Source organism: Blennius ocellaris, assembly GCF_963422515.1.
Source record: "Blennius ocellaris genome assembly, chromosome: 17".
NCBI classification, from domain to species: domain Eukaryota; kingdom Metazoa; phylum Chordata; class Actinopteri; order Blenniiformes; family Blenniidae; genus Blennius; species Blennius ocellaris.
Window position 1 is genome coordinate 24,628,556 of NC_137666.1, and position 17,447 is coordinate 24,646,002.

The 17,447-nt window shown below is 47.1% G+C and overlaps 1 protein-coding gene across 1 annotated transcript in view; it reads left to right on the plus strand.

Annotated features, from left to right (window-relative positions):
• LOC308142607 (papilin-like) overlaps positions 1 to 14,289 on the plus strand; it is a gene marked incomplete at both ends in the record, with an annotated part of 47,384 nt that extends 33,095 nt beyond the window's left edge. The window contains 11 exon segments of the mRNA XM_080513107.1: positions 1,115 to 1,297; positions 1,467 to 1,484; positions 1,487 to 1,670; positions 4,171 to 4,329; positions 4,434 to 4,561; positions 8,077 to 8,131; positions 8,244 to 8,390; positions 10,561 to 10,688; positions 11,480 to 11,588; positions 12,235 to 12,410; positions 14,138 to 14,289. Of these exon segments, the coding sequence (XP_080369233.1) occupies positions 1,115 to 1,297; positions 1,467 to 1,484; positions 1,487 to 1,670; positions 4,171 to 4,329; positions 4,434 to 4,561; positions 8,077 to 8,131; positions 8,244 to 8,390; positions 10,561 to 10,688; positions 11,480 to 11,588; positions 12,235 to 12,410; positions 14,138 to 14,289 (1,439 nt within the window).
• Positions 14,290 to 17,447: the final 3,158 nt, after the last annotated feature.

Here is a 17,447-nt window from a genome sequence, read left to right on the forward strand (position 1 = left end):
CCATGTTAGTCACCTGACCCCTTAACTAGGAAGTACAAGACTCATGGAAATGTATTAATACAACAGTGTCTGGATGTCCATTCAGGAAGATGTGATCACAGTAATGAATGTAGCTTCAGCAGTATTTGTTCAGTCAGTTCCTTCCACTGGAAACGCTGAAGCCAGAGAAAGAGGAACAACATTTCCGTCCTCCAGTTCAGGAAAAAGGACAGTCAAAGTCCTTTCTATTTCTATTTCTCTGTCGGGGTACTTCACAATGTTGTATTTCTCTGTCGGTGTACTTCAAAATGTTGTATTTCTCTGTCGGTGTACTTCACAACGTTGTGTTTCTCTGTCGGGGTACTTCACAACGTTGTGTTTCTCTGTCGGGGTACTTCACAACGTTGTATTTCTCTGTCGGGGTACTTCACAACGTTGTATTTCTCTGTCGGGGTACTTCACAACGTTGTGTTTCTCTGTCGGGGTACTTCACAACGTTGTGTTTCTCTGTCGGGGTACTTCACAACGTTGTATTTCTCTGTCGGGGTACTTCACAAGGTTGTGTTTCTCTGTCGGTGTACTTCACAACGTTGTATTTCTCTGTTGGTGTACTTCACAAGGTTGTATTTCTCTGTCGGGGTACTTCACAAGGTTGTGTTTCTCTGTCGGTGTACTTCACAACGTTGTATTTCTCTGTTGGTGTACTTCACAAGGTTGTATTTCTCTGTCGGGGTACTTCACAACGTTGTATTTCTCTGTTGGGGTACTTCACAACGTTGTATTTCTCTGTCGGGGTACTTCACAACGTTGTGTTTCTCTGTCGGGGTACTTCACAACGTTGTGTTTCTCTGTCGGGGTACTTCACAACGTTGTATTTCTCTGTCGGTGTACTTCACAACATTGTGTTTCTCTGTCGGTGTACTTCACAACATTGTGTTTCTCTGTCAGGGTACTTCACAACATTGTGTTTCTCTGTCGGTGTACTTCACAACATTGTGTTTCTCTGTCGGTGTACTTCACAACATTGTGTTTCTCTGTCGGTGTACTTCACAAGGTTGTGTTTCTCTGTCGGTGTACTTCACAAGGTTGTGTTTGTAGTTGAATTCCCTGTTGATGGATGGTTTCTTTGCTGCAGTGGAGCGATCCCTCTGCTCTCTGCCTCGCGCCGCCGGCTCCTGCAGCAGCTGGGTGTCACGCTACCACTTCGACGTCCTCACATCCAAGTGTGCACACTTCTGGTACGGCGGTTGCCATGGCAACAGCAACAACTTCATGACCCGGGCAGAGTGTCAGAGGGCCTGTCCCGTCACCTCGCCTGGTCTGCCAGGCCCCGCGAGAGAACCCACCCCAGCGAGAGAACCCACCCCCGCGAGAGAGAGCACCCCCGCTAGAGAACCCACCTCCGCCAGAGAACCCACCCCTGCCAGAGAGCCCACCCCGGGAAGGACCCCCGGTGGTGGACGGAGCCCGTCAGGAGCAGGTTCCAGAGCAGGAAGCTCCACAGCCGGAGGTTCCACAGACGCAACGTCACGCAGCATGGGCGGGACCTTCACCGTCCAGGGCGGTTCTGCCGGTGGAACCGGCAGACAGGCCACCAGTGCAGCCACGCACGCCCACAGAGGTCGACTGTACCTGCGGCCACGCCGGCCGGCGCCCGCCGCCGCCGCACAGCACGCGGGTCCAGCTGCCAGGTAAGACCACCTGAAGACCCTCAGGGAGCACAGCACAGGGCTCAGCCTCGCCCTGCTGGTTCCAGTCCTGTAGGACTGCTGAAGGAACCAGGAACCGCCAAACCGTGAGCTGAAGACCAAACCTCTGCCTCATTAACTCCACCTCAAGTATGATGATGAAGCTGATGTTCACTTGATTTCAGTGAATTGAGCCCGGTGCATCAATATGTCACACTTGTGCAGTTCTTTTTTTTTTTGATGTTGAAGCACAACGCTAACATTATGCAATCGAATTATTAGCATGCTTGCTAGCGGAGGGTCTGCAATTGTTGAAGTGAAGGATAGATTTTTTTTCTTTTTTCTTTTTAGGCTTTAAATAGAAATTGGCTGACTTAAATGATCGTAATGAACCATCAAGTCTTGCTCCTCCGGTGGTTTAACTGGTGGCGTGGGGTGTGTGTCGGTGACACTCACGAGGCCCTGCGGTCACAAGTGTTAGTTCCTGGAATGATGTTCGATTCTCCGCTTTGATTTTTCTATTGAAAGCCCCCCAAAAAAAGAAGAAAACTGTTGTGTGTTGTGCTTCATGTCACCCGACCTGCTTCTCTGTCAGGCTAAACTCTGGCTGCTTGTAGACACGCCCCCCCACGCCACGCCCCCCCACGCCACGCCCACTTCCTGTAGCGCCACCTTGTTTCTTTAACCTCCACACAATGTGAGAGGAAGTCAGAAAACTCACAGCGACCCGACATGGACACACATTCTGTCTAAGGCTTTTGGGACTCTTCACTGTTTGTCTGGAGTTTATTTTCCTGCTACCTCACTGTTGTTCGACCGCCACTGTTGGGCTTTGTCTTTCCATCTACTTGTCACGAGATCAAACTAATAAACGTTGTGCTGTGATGCTTCATGTCATTGTATGTATATATGTCATCACTAAAACACTTTGTTTTGTGTTGGGGGGGTTTAAATGGTGAAAAAGACTCTGGGCTCCATCTTACTTGTGTCGTACTGCAGAACCGATCACTTCTGTTGCTCTTTAATTCAGCTTTAATCACTGTTTTAAGAAGTAAGACTGATTGTGCTTTTGATGTGACGACATGGTGGTGGAGCGGTAAACTCAATACACCCTCGGAAGATGTGCTCAAAATCCTGCAGTTTTTTTCTGAATCAAAAAAAAAGAAAAGAAAATTAAAGCTGCAAGCAGCATTGGCTGGGACCTCGTTCAAGCCTGTCGGGGTGGGCACGATCTTCTAGACCGGATCAGAAAGAATTTTGGAAGTTTTTTATCATTTTTTTTTTAAATGACTTTTATTTTGAAATTTTTTAAAAATAAAACAGCGTCAAAACCAGCTAATTAGCTAGTGATTCGTGACCGCAGCACCCCCATTAGGCCACCTACCAAATCTCAGCTCAATCGGACAATGTTTGCTAGCATGCTAACGGACATGCTAGGCCGCAAGCTAGCCAATCCACCTGAAAATCTCAGATGGTATTCGGCCGGGGCCCCCGAGCCGGAATCTGGTTTTACTTCAATTCTGGTGTGAATGACACAGCGCTGATGGAACATGAAAGGTTTTTCAAAACCTGCCACCGACATGAATTTGAGGACCTTAGGCCTTTCACGAGTCCCTAGATATCAGCATGAGACAACAGCAGGATCTTCACATGCACATTGAAAGAAGTAGGATAGAAAAGTTTGCTTCACCTGAGGCCAGAGACAGAGGACGGGGAGGATCACCACGACGACAGCACTCGTTCTCTCTTCACTCCTCACATATGAACAGAGTTTTCTTTTTTGTGTTTTTTAAAAGACATTGGCCTGAATTGAAGAGATCCCAGTACCATCAGATGTTTAGAGCGGTCTCTGGAGGAGGACGGTGACACCATGTGCTCACAGACCCACAGCTGAAGCTTCATTTGTCACATGATCCCTGATAGAAGACAGAAGAAAGTCCAGGATTTGGGACATTTTTTGGGGGGCGGGGGGGTTCGACAGTCATACAGTAGCAGCTTGTTATTCGGAGGATTCCGGCCTGAGCTCCTTCACTGTGTGGAGATTCAGGTCCTCTATGAAGGAAAAGGCTTGAGAACAGTAGAACCACATGGCCGGCATGAGACGCTTCTTTCAATAGACCACTGGGCAAAACATCGGTAGACGACGAGGTGCACTTTTTGATTGTGACAACGATTCTCACCGTGGTGTTTGAACGCAGCGCCGTACTTCAGGGGTTTATTAGCAGTGCGTCGTCGGGTGGCGGTCAGTGATTGGTCTCCTCACTCTCCATGTTGCATGAGCCTCTTGCATGTCAGTGTTGGATCCTCCTCCTCCTCCTGCCGGGTCGTGGGCACTCTTTATGCTCCAGTTGGCCAACAAAACAAGCATAAAGTGACTTCCAATCTCTCCTTTCCCACAAATCTCTCTTCTTTTGCCCCCTCCCCCCCTTCCTGGTGTTGTCCTTTGTTTTTCTTCTTTCCTTCCTGTTGTCTCTCCTGGTCCCGCCGTCCCCCGCCCGCTCAGCTTGACCCTGGGAGGAGTGTCCATCGATAAGAGCGACCCCTCCACGGTGGAGGCCCTGGCCGGCCAGACGGTGGTGCTGCCCTGCAGAGTCAGTCCTCCGCCGTCCTCCACCATCGCCGTGGAGTGGAGGAGGGACGGGGTCCCCTTGTCCTCGCGCCGGTCCGTACAAACACACTTCACATGCTTGTGATTAGTGTTTCTATCGTGTGTGTGTGTGTGTGTGTGTTTAACCTGTGTCAGGCTCTGTGCCTCCGTCTCTCCAGGCACCACCAGCAGCCCAACGGCTCCCTGCTGGTCGGTCCTCTCACCACGGGGGACTCCGGCTGGTTCCTGTGTGTCGCTACTAGAGAGCAGGAGAGAGACCACCGCTACATCCACCTGTCAGTCTCTGGTAAGACCTGTCAGTCTCTCAGTCTCTGTTAAGACCTGTCACTGTCTGGTAAGACCTGTCAGTCTCTGTTAAGACCTGTCAGTCTCTGGTAAGACCTGTCAGTCTCTCAGTCTCTGTTAAGACCTGTCACTGTCTGGTAAGACCTGTCAGTCTCTGTTAAGATCTGTCAGTCTCTCAGTCTCTGTTAAGACCTGTCACTGTCTGGTAAGACCTGTCAGTCTCTGGTAAGACCTGTCAGTCTCTCAGTCTCTGTTAAGACCTGTCACTGTCTGGTAAGACCTGTCAGTCTCTGTTAAGACCTGTCAGTCTCTGGTAAGACCTGTCAGTCTCTCAGTCTCTGTTAAGACCTGTCACTGTCTGGTAAGACCTGTCAGTCTCTGGTAAGGCCTGTCAGTCTCTGGTCAGATCTGTCAGTGCCTGGTAAGACCTGTCAGTCTCTGGTAAGCCACTGCTACATCCACCTGTCAGTGTCTGGTAAGACCTGTCAGTCTCTGGTAAGACCTATCAGTCTCTAGTAAGACCTGTCAGTCTCTAGTAAGACCTGTCAGTCTCTGGTAAGGCCTGTCAATCTCTGGTCAGACCTGTCAGTCTCTGGTAAGACCTATCAGTCTCTGGTAAGACCCGTCAGTCTCTAGTAAGACCTGTCCGTCTCTGGTAAGGCCTGTCAGTCTCTGGTAAGACCTGTCAGTCTCTGGTAAGACCTGTCAGTCTCTGGTAAGGCCTGTCAGTCTCTGGTCAGATCTGTCAGTGTCTGGTAAGACCTGTCAGTCTCTGGTAAGACCTATCAGTTTCTAGTAAGACCTGTCAGTCTCTGATAAGACCTGTCAGTCTCTGATAAGGCCTGTCAGTCTCTGGTAAGGCCTGCTAGTCTCTGGTAAGACCTGTCAGTCTCTGGTAAGACCTATCAGTTTCTAGTAATACCTGTCAGTCTCTGGTAAGACCTGTCAGTCTCTGGTAAGACCTATCAGTTTCTAGTAATACCTGTCAGTCTCTGGTAATACCTGTCAGTCTCTGGTAATACCTGTCAGTCTCTGGTAATACCTGTCAGTCTCTGGTAAGGCCTGCTAGTCTCTGGTAAGACCTGTCAGTCTCTGGAAAGCTTTCATCCTCTAAATAACTTTGCACTGGTTTTATATATACATATATATATATATATATATATATATATATATATATATATATATATATATATATATATATATATACTGAAGCTTGTAATGGATAGTCATTGAGGGAAAACCACAGAATTAATTTCGACTCAACACATAGAGACTCATTTTGAATTCAGGGACTATTCTTATCACGTCCTTTTAGCTTTTGGTGAAACTTTTTACGTTAATTAATTAATTAATAAACATCTAACATAAGTCTGGATTTAGGTAGAGTGCAAGTCCACCACTGTGAGGATTTCTAGAAACAAAGTTTTGACCATATTACATGAAATAAGTGGCAATATTATACTGTAACACACACACACACACACACACACACACACACACACACACACACACACACACACAGTTGTGGAAAATGTGGCCTCGGGGGGTCGGTATGCACCGGTACGCAGCACCGGCTCTTTTCAGTTTTACCCCTCAGTGTGCCGGGACTTTATTCAAGCGTACGCTGCACACCGGAACTTTCCGTAATGTTCGGACTAAAAGCCGCTATGTTTTTTACACGCTTTGAACCCAGCGGCTTAAACGATGAGGCTCATCTGTGGATTTTTATGGTAAACAGGCTTCATGCTGTTGATACAAGTGTGACGTGTTCAGGTGCATCACGTAACTCCGCCCTCCGTGGCTGATCGATCGTCCTCCTCAGAATCACAGTCAGCAAATACTTTATCAACAGAGATAAAACCCTCAGTGATAGTGTATTTTGTAGTAATTCACTTGCTCTCTCTCTCTCTCTCTCTCTCTCTCTCTCTTTCTCTCTCTCTTTCTCTCTCTCTCTCTCTCTCTCTCTCTCTCTCTCTCTCTCTCTCTCTCGCCGTGTTTAAAACAATTTTTTTCTTAAAAAAGAAAGAAAGGAAACAAAGCAATCCCACAGTGAAGTTCATGCCGTTACAACGTGTACACCTGTACTCGCAGTTGGCCTGTACTGTATACTGTATGTACAAATATACGTTTTCTTTATCAATTTGATGGGCGCAGCTTGTGCTCATGATGTTTGAACTGGTGCACTGTCTGTACTGTCTGTACTGTCTGTACCGTCTGTACCTTCTGTACTGTCTGTACCGTCTGTACTGTCTGTACCTTCTGTACCGTCTGTACTGTCTGTACCGTCTGCACCATCTGTACTGTCTGTACCGTCTGTACCTTCTGTACCGTCTGTACTGTTTGTACTTTCTGTACTGTCTGTACCGTCTGTACTGTTTGTACTGTTTGTACTGTCTGTACCGTCTGTACCGTCTGTACTGTTTGTACTGTTTGTACTGTCTGTACCGTCTGTACCGTCTGTACCGTCTGTACCGTCTGTACTGTTTGTACTGTCTGTACCGTCTGTACCTTCTGTACTGTCTGTACCGTCTGTACCGTCTGTACTGTTTGTACTGTTTGTACTGTCTGTACCGTCTGTACCGTCTGTACCGTCTGTACCGTCTGTACTGTTTGTACTGTCTGTACCGTCTGTACCGTCTGTACCGTCTGTACCGTCTGTACTGTTTGTACTGTCTGTACCGTCTGTACCTTCTGTACCGTCTGTACCGTCTGTACTGTCAGTGGCCCACATTGAGGTGATCATCATCATCATCATCATCATCATCATCATCATCATCATCATCATCATCATCATCATCATCATCATCAACATTTTTCCCAGAGACACACTGAAATCACACTCCACTGTATCAGTGAACAGAAGAACGTTCTAAGCTGATAGTTCCACTAAACTGCAGCAGGTTCTTGTTCCAGCAGGTTCTTGTTCCCCCAGGTTCTTGTTCTAGCAGGTTCTTGTTCCAGCAGGTTCTTGTTCCCCCAGGTTCTTGTTCCCCCAGGTTCTTGTTCCAGCAGGTTCTTGTTCCCCCAGGTTCCTCCCTCACTTCTCTAATGAGTCACTGCAGGTTTTCTTCTCCACAATAACACTTTAACTCTACTCCATACATGTCATGCTGTTTTTGAATCTCACGCTGCTATAACGAGGCAGCTGGTGGTTCCACACGCTGCACCAGGTGCCCACAATGTCTGGACACTCTCAATGTGAGGGTTTTGTCCATATTTGTGTGAGAGGCTGACGGCAGGTCACTGAGGGGAGGACCGACACGTCCTTTGGTTCCACTCAAAGCTCTGGGCGTCGCTGCAGCGGAGCGGCGCTGCAGCGGAGCGAAGAGGAGGGTCAGTCTCTGACCGTCCAGCCAGAGACGGTCCAGCATTGGTCACTGATGAATGTTGGAGAGTTTCTAGCTTGGGAGTTCTCCTTTTGGCCAGATTCAGTAAAAACACTGAGTTTAACCCCGCCGAGTGTGGCACAGGAACACTGGGTCATTTTGTGTTTCTGAGCTTCTCTGTGTCACACAGAAGGATCGTCACACCAAGGTCCTACATCGCTGCCCAGAGACGGTCCGTTCCCAAGGTACCGTCAGAACCGTGTGTCGGCGATATGAAGCCTTAAATCTCCTTGTGTTCTATGTTGAATTCATGAGGCTGTGACCGAAGCATCACGTTGTGTTTCTTCTACCTCTCAGGTTCAGTATTGATCAGACGAGCTCGTCTTTGGTGGAAATGCGTGGAGGACAAACGGTCAGCCTGCCCTGCACCATCATCCCCCCCTCAGCTCTGCAGGCCGTCACGATCCAGTGGACCAAAGATGGACAGACCCTCAGAGACCCCAGGTACCCATGGTCACGCTCTTAGTTTGAAAGAGTCCTCTCCTCCATCTTCACCTCCTCCTCCTCCTCCTCCACCTTCACCTCCTCCTCCTCCACCTTCACCTCCTCCATCTTCACCTCCTCCTCCTCCTCCATCTTTACCTCCTCCTCCTCCATCTTCACCTCCTCCATCTTCACCTCCTCCTCCATCTTCACCTCCTCCTCCATCTTCACCTCCTCCTCCATCTTCACCTCCTCCTCCTCCACCTTCACCTCCTCCTCCTCCTCCACCTTCACCTCCTCCTCCTCCATCTTCACCTCCTCCTCCTCCATCTTCACCTCCTCCTCCTCCATCATCACCTCCTCCTCCTCCACCTTCACCTCCTCCATCTTCACCTCCTCCTCCTCCTTCATCTTTACCTCCTCCTCCTCCATCTTCACCTCCTCCATCTTCACCTCCTCCTCCATCTTCACCTCCTCCTCCTCCTCCATCTTCACTTCCTCCTCCTGCTCTGCTCGGTCCAGAAACCTCGTATTCAAAGTTTCCAGCTCCTCCTTGATTTTCCTCCATTAGAATATCAGATCCTAGGAGCTGCATTCAGAATCTGCTGTGTCTGTGTGAGCTGGACTGGCTCCGCCCACACACGCCCATCTATGGGAAGAGGAGGAAGTGCTTCCTCTCGTGGTGCCATGTGCCAGAGCAGAGCTGCCTGATGTGGGAGGAGTCAAAGGGGAGGAGCCTACCTTGATTGTGATTGGCTAAACCCCTGATGACACTATATAGGGTTTGATTTCTGATTGGCTGCTTGGAGCAACACACTTTTTAAAACCTGGAACAAGCCGGGGAGAGAGAGGACACACTTTCTTCACTTCTGGGGCGTCGCTCCAGATGTGGAGACTATTAGTGCTGCTGCAGAACTTTTAAGAAGTAAACTAAGCAGAATGTGACCAGTGTTTGGTCCAGAGATAGAAATGAAGTTCTTGGTTCACCTGCTGCCAAGTCTAACAGCCACTCAACATTTTTACCAGCCATTTTTAAATGTAAGTGTTTATGAGTACAGTTACAGTACAATGCCGAGAAACATACTTTTTTCTTGGATAAGACAAACACATAGTATTTCCCAGTCTGTCCTTGTTACCGGTAAAGTGTGATGCTAATGAATGATTACAGGATAAAAATATCTCAATCCAAGTCTAAATAGACAAAGTGATTCCTAATGAAGGTTAGAAATATATTATCAGTATCTCACTGCAACTACAGGGATTTACAGAAAATCTACTGCGACTGATGTCATATGTTCGCCTACACTGGAGCTAATTAGCATCTTTAGCCACCACTGGCTAAAGGGGCGGGGCTTCCTCTTTCGATCAATCAATGAGCATCTTGCTTTGTCATGCCTTTCCTCCTCTCTGGTGAGGGTTCGGGTTACCCCTCTCTGGTCAGTGGTGGTTTGGGGCAATAGGAGCCGTTGTGATTGTATTAGGGAAGCAGTCAGACTCCAGCATAGACCCGCCAAAATAAGAGCGTGGAATCAGAACACAGGGTGACCCAGCCTGGTCATCAGTTGTTCTTCATAAACAGACCCAGGAGAAAACAGGGAGGGAGGGGGGGGAGCGAGCACTGACACTGGAGCAACAGCGCCCCTGTGTGGCAGCCCCGGGGCAGTGCAGTGGCAGGAAACCCTCACACGCAGACGGAGAACCCAGGAGAATTCAAACCCTCGGCTTTCAGGCAAGAGAGCTACACCAAGTAACTGCTTACTTTTTATTGACACTAACTGGAAAAGTAACTAACTAGTATCTAAAAAAACTAAATAGCAAGGATTCACTGGATGGATGGAAAAAATATGAAAATATATATGTGATTTAATTATGCATTTAAAATCCTTTTAGTAACTGATGAAGTAACTGAACTTTTCAAATGGCTTTTACATTACTGATTTAGTATTAAAATCAACACTTAATAACATCAACATATGTACTAATACTGCATGTACAACATAGCCAATAAAAACAAAAATACCACTAAACACAGTTCAGAAACCTTGATTTCTTACTGAGTACCAAAGCTACTAGCAACAAGGCGGTTCTGGTATTCTGGCACTTGGTCATATGTTCCATATTTCACACGTTCTCCATTGACTGTGTGGCTCCAGTGTGAGACGCAGTAACCAGAAGTCTTGCTGTGCTGCAGGATCACCCACCACGCCGACGGCACCTTGATAGTTGGGCCTCTGCAGCCGGAGGACTCGGGCGTCTACACGTGTTCAGCCTCCAGCCCTCAGCAGCTGGAGCACCGCCAGCTGCACCTGCGGGTCCAAGGTGGGTTCGTCCCGCCTCTTTCTCTTTCCTTCTCATCCTGCAGGAGCAGGTCTGGCTCAGTGGGCGACGTTGCTCGTCTTCCGTTCAAACTCCCGTCTATGGGGTTATATTTGTGCCAGAATTCTGGGCGAGCGATGGGAAAATTGGAGCGCAAAAAAATGAATTGTGCAAGTGCACTAATAGCATTTTGAGGAAATATTTAAATTGCGCAAAGACAAATCATTTCTGCGCTCGGTTTCTCGCCACTGCGCTTAACCTGCCTCTCTTACTCGCTCAAATCTCTCCACCTCCGCTCAAGTTCTGCTGTGCGCCAGCTCAAAATGTGCAAAACTGAAATGTGACAGACACGGTTGTCAGGGCAGGCATTGAACTCTGATTGGCTGCTTCGGATTCCGGCAGTGCCTCATAGCTAACGAAGAAGAAGAAGAAGAGGGAAAAACAAACCGCGAGGGAAAACAGAAATACAGAAAACTAAAGATAATGATTCTGGATTACAACATTTGTTTTCCCAACCGTGTCTGCTGCTTCACTGTTTTGCACTGAATGCAGGAGGATCGGTGAAGTGAGCCACTGCCCCACCTGGTGGCACAAGATGATTTTACACCACAAATCAGGCTGTGCAACTTGTCAACTTAGTTACTGTTAGGTTGTCTGAAACATCCCAGCTAACTTTAGGTCGTTGTCGATAAAAATATTACTCTCTGCTGTTCTCCCATTGTGGTTCCATTAAAAGTGCCTCTGAGTTCCGACCTGGTCTGACCATTTGACGATTCTCTGGTTTCCCCGTCCAGCGGATCTGAAGATCACCAGAGCGCCCAATAACATCCAGGTGTCTGAAGGCAGCACGGCTCTGCTGCCCTGTGTGGTGTCAGGAGACAACGTCAACATCGGCTGGTCCAGGTAACCAGGAACTAAAGTACTGGGATAGTTACTTCATTCCACAGTCTAGATGTGAGGGAAGCAGGACGGTGGGGCAACTTCACGTCACTGGTGGAGTTTCTCACCCTGATGCTAACATGGAGGTTGTAGTCAGTGACGCCAGGTGGGAAATGTAGGATTACTGTAGTGCTGGAAAAGTAACCCCTCCAAATACTCACACCTAGAAACAGAAACCCTAAATCCTCAAAACAACGCTCGAGGTCGTTATTCATTAGTCAGTGAAATGTAGAGATGTTGTAGCTAAACCCTAAACCCTAAACCTTAAACCCTACCCTAAAACTTAAACCCTACCCTAAACCTTAAACCCTACCCTGAACCTAAACTCTGAACTTCAAACCCTACCCTAAACCTAAACTCCAAACATCAAACCCGACCCTACACCTTGAACCCTACCCTAAACCCAAACCCTGACTTTAATGGCTGAAAGTGTCAACACGAGGACTTTTCTATCAAAACCAGATTATAAAGTCCAGAGGCGTATTTCCTCAGGTGTTTGGTTGTAACGTATTTCCTCAGGTGTTTGGTTGTAACGTATTTCCTCAGGTGTTTGGTTGTAACAGAGGAACCAGTGAAGCAGCAGGCCTGTTTCTTGTGTCTTTAACGTCAGAAATGGCGTCCTGGTCCGTCCAGATGGCCGTAATGTCCTGACGTCGCCGGACGGCAGCCTGATCATAAACAACGTCAAACCTTCAGACGAGGGCACCTACACCTGTAACGCCTACACTGGGATCTACTCCGTCAGCGCCACGGCTGAAGTCAAGGTCATCAAAGAGCCTCGAGACGGTGAGAACCTCGTCTCAACCTGTAGAGTCTGAACGCAGCTCGTCTCACTGGAATCTCACCGTCGGAGTGGAACTTTACTTTTGGTTCACGTGTTGGTCGACTCAAGAAGCACAATCACTCTGTACTGTAGACACTCACACTGTAGACACTCACACTGTAGACTCACACTGTAGACACTCACACTGTAGACACTCACACTGTAGACTCACACTGTAGACACTCACACTGTAGACACTCACACTGTAGACTCACACTGGAGACACTCACACTGTAGACACTCACACTGTAGACACTCACACTGTAGACTCACACTGTAGACACTCACACTGTAGACACTCACACTGTAGACTCACACTGTAGACACTCACACTGTAGACACTCACACTGTAGACTCACACTGGAGACACTCACACTGTAGACACTCACACTGTAGACTCACACTGGAGACACTCACACTGTAGACACTCACACTGTAGACACTCACACTGTAGACTCACACTGGAGACACTCACACTGTAGACACTCACACTGTAGACACTCACACTGTAGACTCACACTGTAGACACTCACACTGTAGACACTCACACTGTAGACTCACACTGGAGACACTCACACTGTAGACACTCACACTGTAGACACTCACACTGTAGACTCACACTGTAGACACTCACACTGTAGACACTCACACTGTAGACTCACACTGTAGACACTCACACTGTAGACACTCACACTGTAGACTCACACTGTAGACACTCACACTGTAGACACTCACACTGTAGACTCACACTGGAGACACTCACACTGTAGACTCACACTGGAGACACTCACACTGTAGACACTCACACTGTAGACACTCACACTGTAGACTCACACTGGAGACACTCACACTGTAGACACTCACACTGTAGACTCACACTGTAGACACTCACACTGTAGACACTCACACTGTAGACTCACACTGGAGACACTCACACTGTAGACACTCACACTGTAGACACTCACACTGTAGACTCACACTGTAGACACTCACACTGTAGACACTCACACTGTAGACACTCACACTGTAGACTCACACTGGAGACACTCACACTGTAGACTCACACTGGAGACACTCACACTGTAGACTCACACTGGAGACACTCACACTGTAGACTCACACACTGTAGACACACACACACTGTAGACCCACACACTGTAGACCCACACACTGTAGACACACACACTGTAGACCCACACACTGTAGACCCACACACTGTAGACCCACACACTGTAGACACACACACTGTAGACACTCACACTGTAGACACACACTCACACTGTAGACACACTGTAGACACACACACACAGATTTCTTCAGATCAGTATTTCCATAAAGCCCCGTGGTATTTTCATGATGAGATCAAAACAAGGTCTTTACATTACAATCAATATTATAAGCTATTGCTCAATGTCTGGTTGAACAGTTATACCTATCGGTTTTATTTCCTGATTTGCAGATTATTTCATTGTTTGCCATGACTTGCTCTGTAAAAGGCCAAAAAGACGACCAACCAGTTGAATCGTGTTTCTGTCGTCTGCCCGAGAAATAAAAAGCCACGACGGAGTGTTTGCCTGAGGACTGAAGACCTTCAGTGTGAAAGCTTGTAGCCCACCTCAGACCTGCAGGATGGTTTCTCTCTGCCACGGTTTGGGTTTCCGTCGGTTTAAAAGTTTCCTCTCACCCGCAGACGTTCACCTCCCGCCAGAATGTGTGGATCAGTCGGAACTCGCCAACTGCAAGCTGATCGTTTACGCTCGCCTTTGCTCCAACCCCTACTACTCCAGCTTCTGCTGTGCTAGCTGCACCCGGCTGTCCCGGCGGAGCACGCGGCTGGGCTAGCAGGCTGGGCTAGCAGGCTGGGCTAGCAGGGCCGACGACGGACAGGAAGCGCCGGCCCGCCGGACATTTCGTGAGCAGAACGCAGGGCGGCCATGTTGAGAACCCACGGCTGCTCTGAGCTGCAGTCGGACACTTTGACAACATGAACTTTCTACTCTGATTTGCTGCTTTTCGCCAAAAGGATTCACGTCCCTGAGCAGGTTGCGCAGAAACACAAGTCATTAATGCAGTAAGAGGAAGTGTCTGAGTACCGTAGGACCGACTGGTGATGAGGGATCCCACCGGTTCCACCACCGGTTCCACCACCGGTTCCACCAGCATGACACAATGAATATGAAAACATGAAAGAGAGAAAAGCCGCCAGCCTGTGAGGTGGACTGGATGTGATGAGATGTTGCTCTCACCCTGCCACATCTTTTGAAAATACCTTCTTCACTCACTGGACCTACATGTTCTCTGTTTTGAGAGAATCAGGATCATTTACCTTTCAGGTTATTAAATGTTATTTTAAATTTTTTTTTTTTTTTTTTTTTTTTGTTGCTTCTGTTGGTTTGTTAAGTCTGCTCTGCTCTGAAGCTCTTTGTCGCCACTTTATATTGTTTATTTTTATGGATTTTGATAATAAAATTAATATTTTGATTAAAAAAGATTGACTTTAATGACTTTGGATTTTCCATTTGGCCACAAGATGTCGCTCTACTCAATATTAGACTTTCTTTACTTTGTTCCCCGGTACAACAGCCAGTTGTCAATTTATCTATCTATCTATCTATCTATCATCTGTCTATCTATCTATCTATCTATCTATCTATCTATCTATCATCTGTCTATCTATCTATCTATCTATCTATCATATATCTATCTATCTATCTATCTATCATATATCTATCTATCTATCTATCTATCTATCTGTCTATCTATCTATCTATCTATCTATCTATCTATCTATCATCTGTCTATCTATCTAGCTATCTATCTATCATATATCTATCTATCTATCTGTCTATCTATCTATCTATCTATCTATCTATCTATCTATCATATATCTATCTATCTATCTATCTATCTATCATATATCTATCTATCTATCTATCTATCTGTCTATCTATCTATCTATCTATCTATCTATCTATCTATCTATCTATCTATCTATCTATCTATCTATCATATATCTATCTATCTATCTATCTATCATCTATCTATCTCTATCATCTATCTATCTATCTATCTATCATATATCTATCTATCATCTATCTATCTATCATCTATCTATCTATCTATCTATCTCTATCATCTATCTATCTATCTATCATCTATCTATCTATCATCTATCTATCTATCTATCATCTATCTATCTATCTATCTATCTAGCTATCATCTATCTGTCTATCATCTATCTATCTCTCTATCATCTATCTCTCTCTCTCTCTCTCTATCTATCTATCTATCTATCTATCTATTTATCTATCTATCTATCTATCCATCTGCAGATAGGGTTACATCTGCACAGAAAATGTCCTTCCCCTGGTGGACAGAGGGACATTGTGGTGGACAGAGGGACATTGTGGTGGACAGAGGGACATTGTGGTGGACAGAGGGACACTGCACCGTCCCCCCACCAATCAGAATATATAAAGACCCAGCCTGTTGGTTCCAGCAGCACAGGGACGGGAAGGAAAGGATCAGGATGTGAACATGTCAGACCATTACCTGCACTCTGCACCGTGGCTCCGCCCCCCTGCAGGTGTCGGCCAGCAGAGGGCGCCACGCTGACGGTGTCATAGAGAATCTGAAGGTCCGGGAGGTTCTTTCTGGTGTTTCATGTTGTAGAGAAAAAGCCTGCAGCAGATGAAATGTGCTCATTAGTCCTCACTTCAAAAGGAGAGTTCACACCTACCATTACACTATGGAACGTTATGGATTGTTACGTTATGTCATGGAATGTTACGGTTCATTACATTGCGTTATGGATCATTACGTTATGGAACGTTATGGATTGTTAGGTTATGTCATGGACCGTTATGGTTCATTACGTTATGGATCGTTACGCTACGCCATGGAATGTTGTGGTTCATTACGTTATGGATCGTTACGTTATGGAATGTTATGGTTGATTACGTTATGGATCGTTACGCTACGCCAGTGCTTCTCAAATGGTGGGGCGCGCCCCCCTGGGGGGGCGTGGTGGGGTGTCAGGGGGGGCGCGAGGCGGGCGCGACGTTCAGTATTAGTGTCTTTATTCATGCTTGAAGGATAAAATAAGGGCCTCCAGCCACTAGGTGGCAGCAGTGCTCAAACTAATCAACAGGCTGCCTGTTCAACCAGTAGAGAAGAAGAAGTACTACACATGAACACCGGTGTACAGAGCTGGCGGAGGAGGAGGAGGAGGAGGTGGAGAAGTTTCTGACAGGAGTGAAAAGAAGAAAGGATGAGGCGTCAGAGGAAAAGAAAACAGGTGAGAGTAAACATAAAGCTAGTAAGAGCAGGAGATATGACGATGCTACGTCGCCCTTGGGTTTACCGTGAACACGTCGGAAACCAGGAAACACCCGTTTGTGTTTTATGCCTAAAAACTCTGGCAGCGGAGCATGAAACCAAATAAATGAAGACGACACCTGGAGACCATACACCATACACCTGGAGACCATACACCATACACCTGGAGACCATACACCATACACCTGGAGACCATACACCACACACCTGGAGACCATACACCATACACCTGGAGACCATACACCTGGAGACCATACACCATACACCTGGAGACCATACACCTGGAGACCATACACCATACACCTGGAGACCATACACCTGGAGACCATACACCATACACCTGGAGACCATACACCTGGAGACCATACACCATACACCTGGAGACCATACACCTGGAGACCATACACCATACACCTGGAGACCATACACCCGTTATGTCAGTAAGGCACTGGAGTTGTTTCATGGTAAACTCCATGAGTATGGCCAACAAGCCGGTCATTTTGTCAGCGCGGCATCAGTAAACAAAGAAGCCTGTTAGCCTCTTACAAAGTTGCCCACCACATCGCAAGGTGCAAAAAGCCTCACACCATAGAGATTTATTTTGATAATCAGGCGATTGTATGCAGAATGCTGGTGCCAGCAACTCATACAGTGGTTTATAC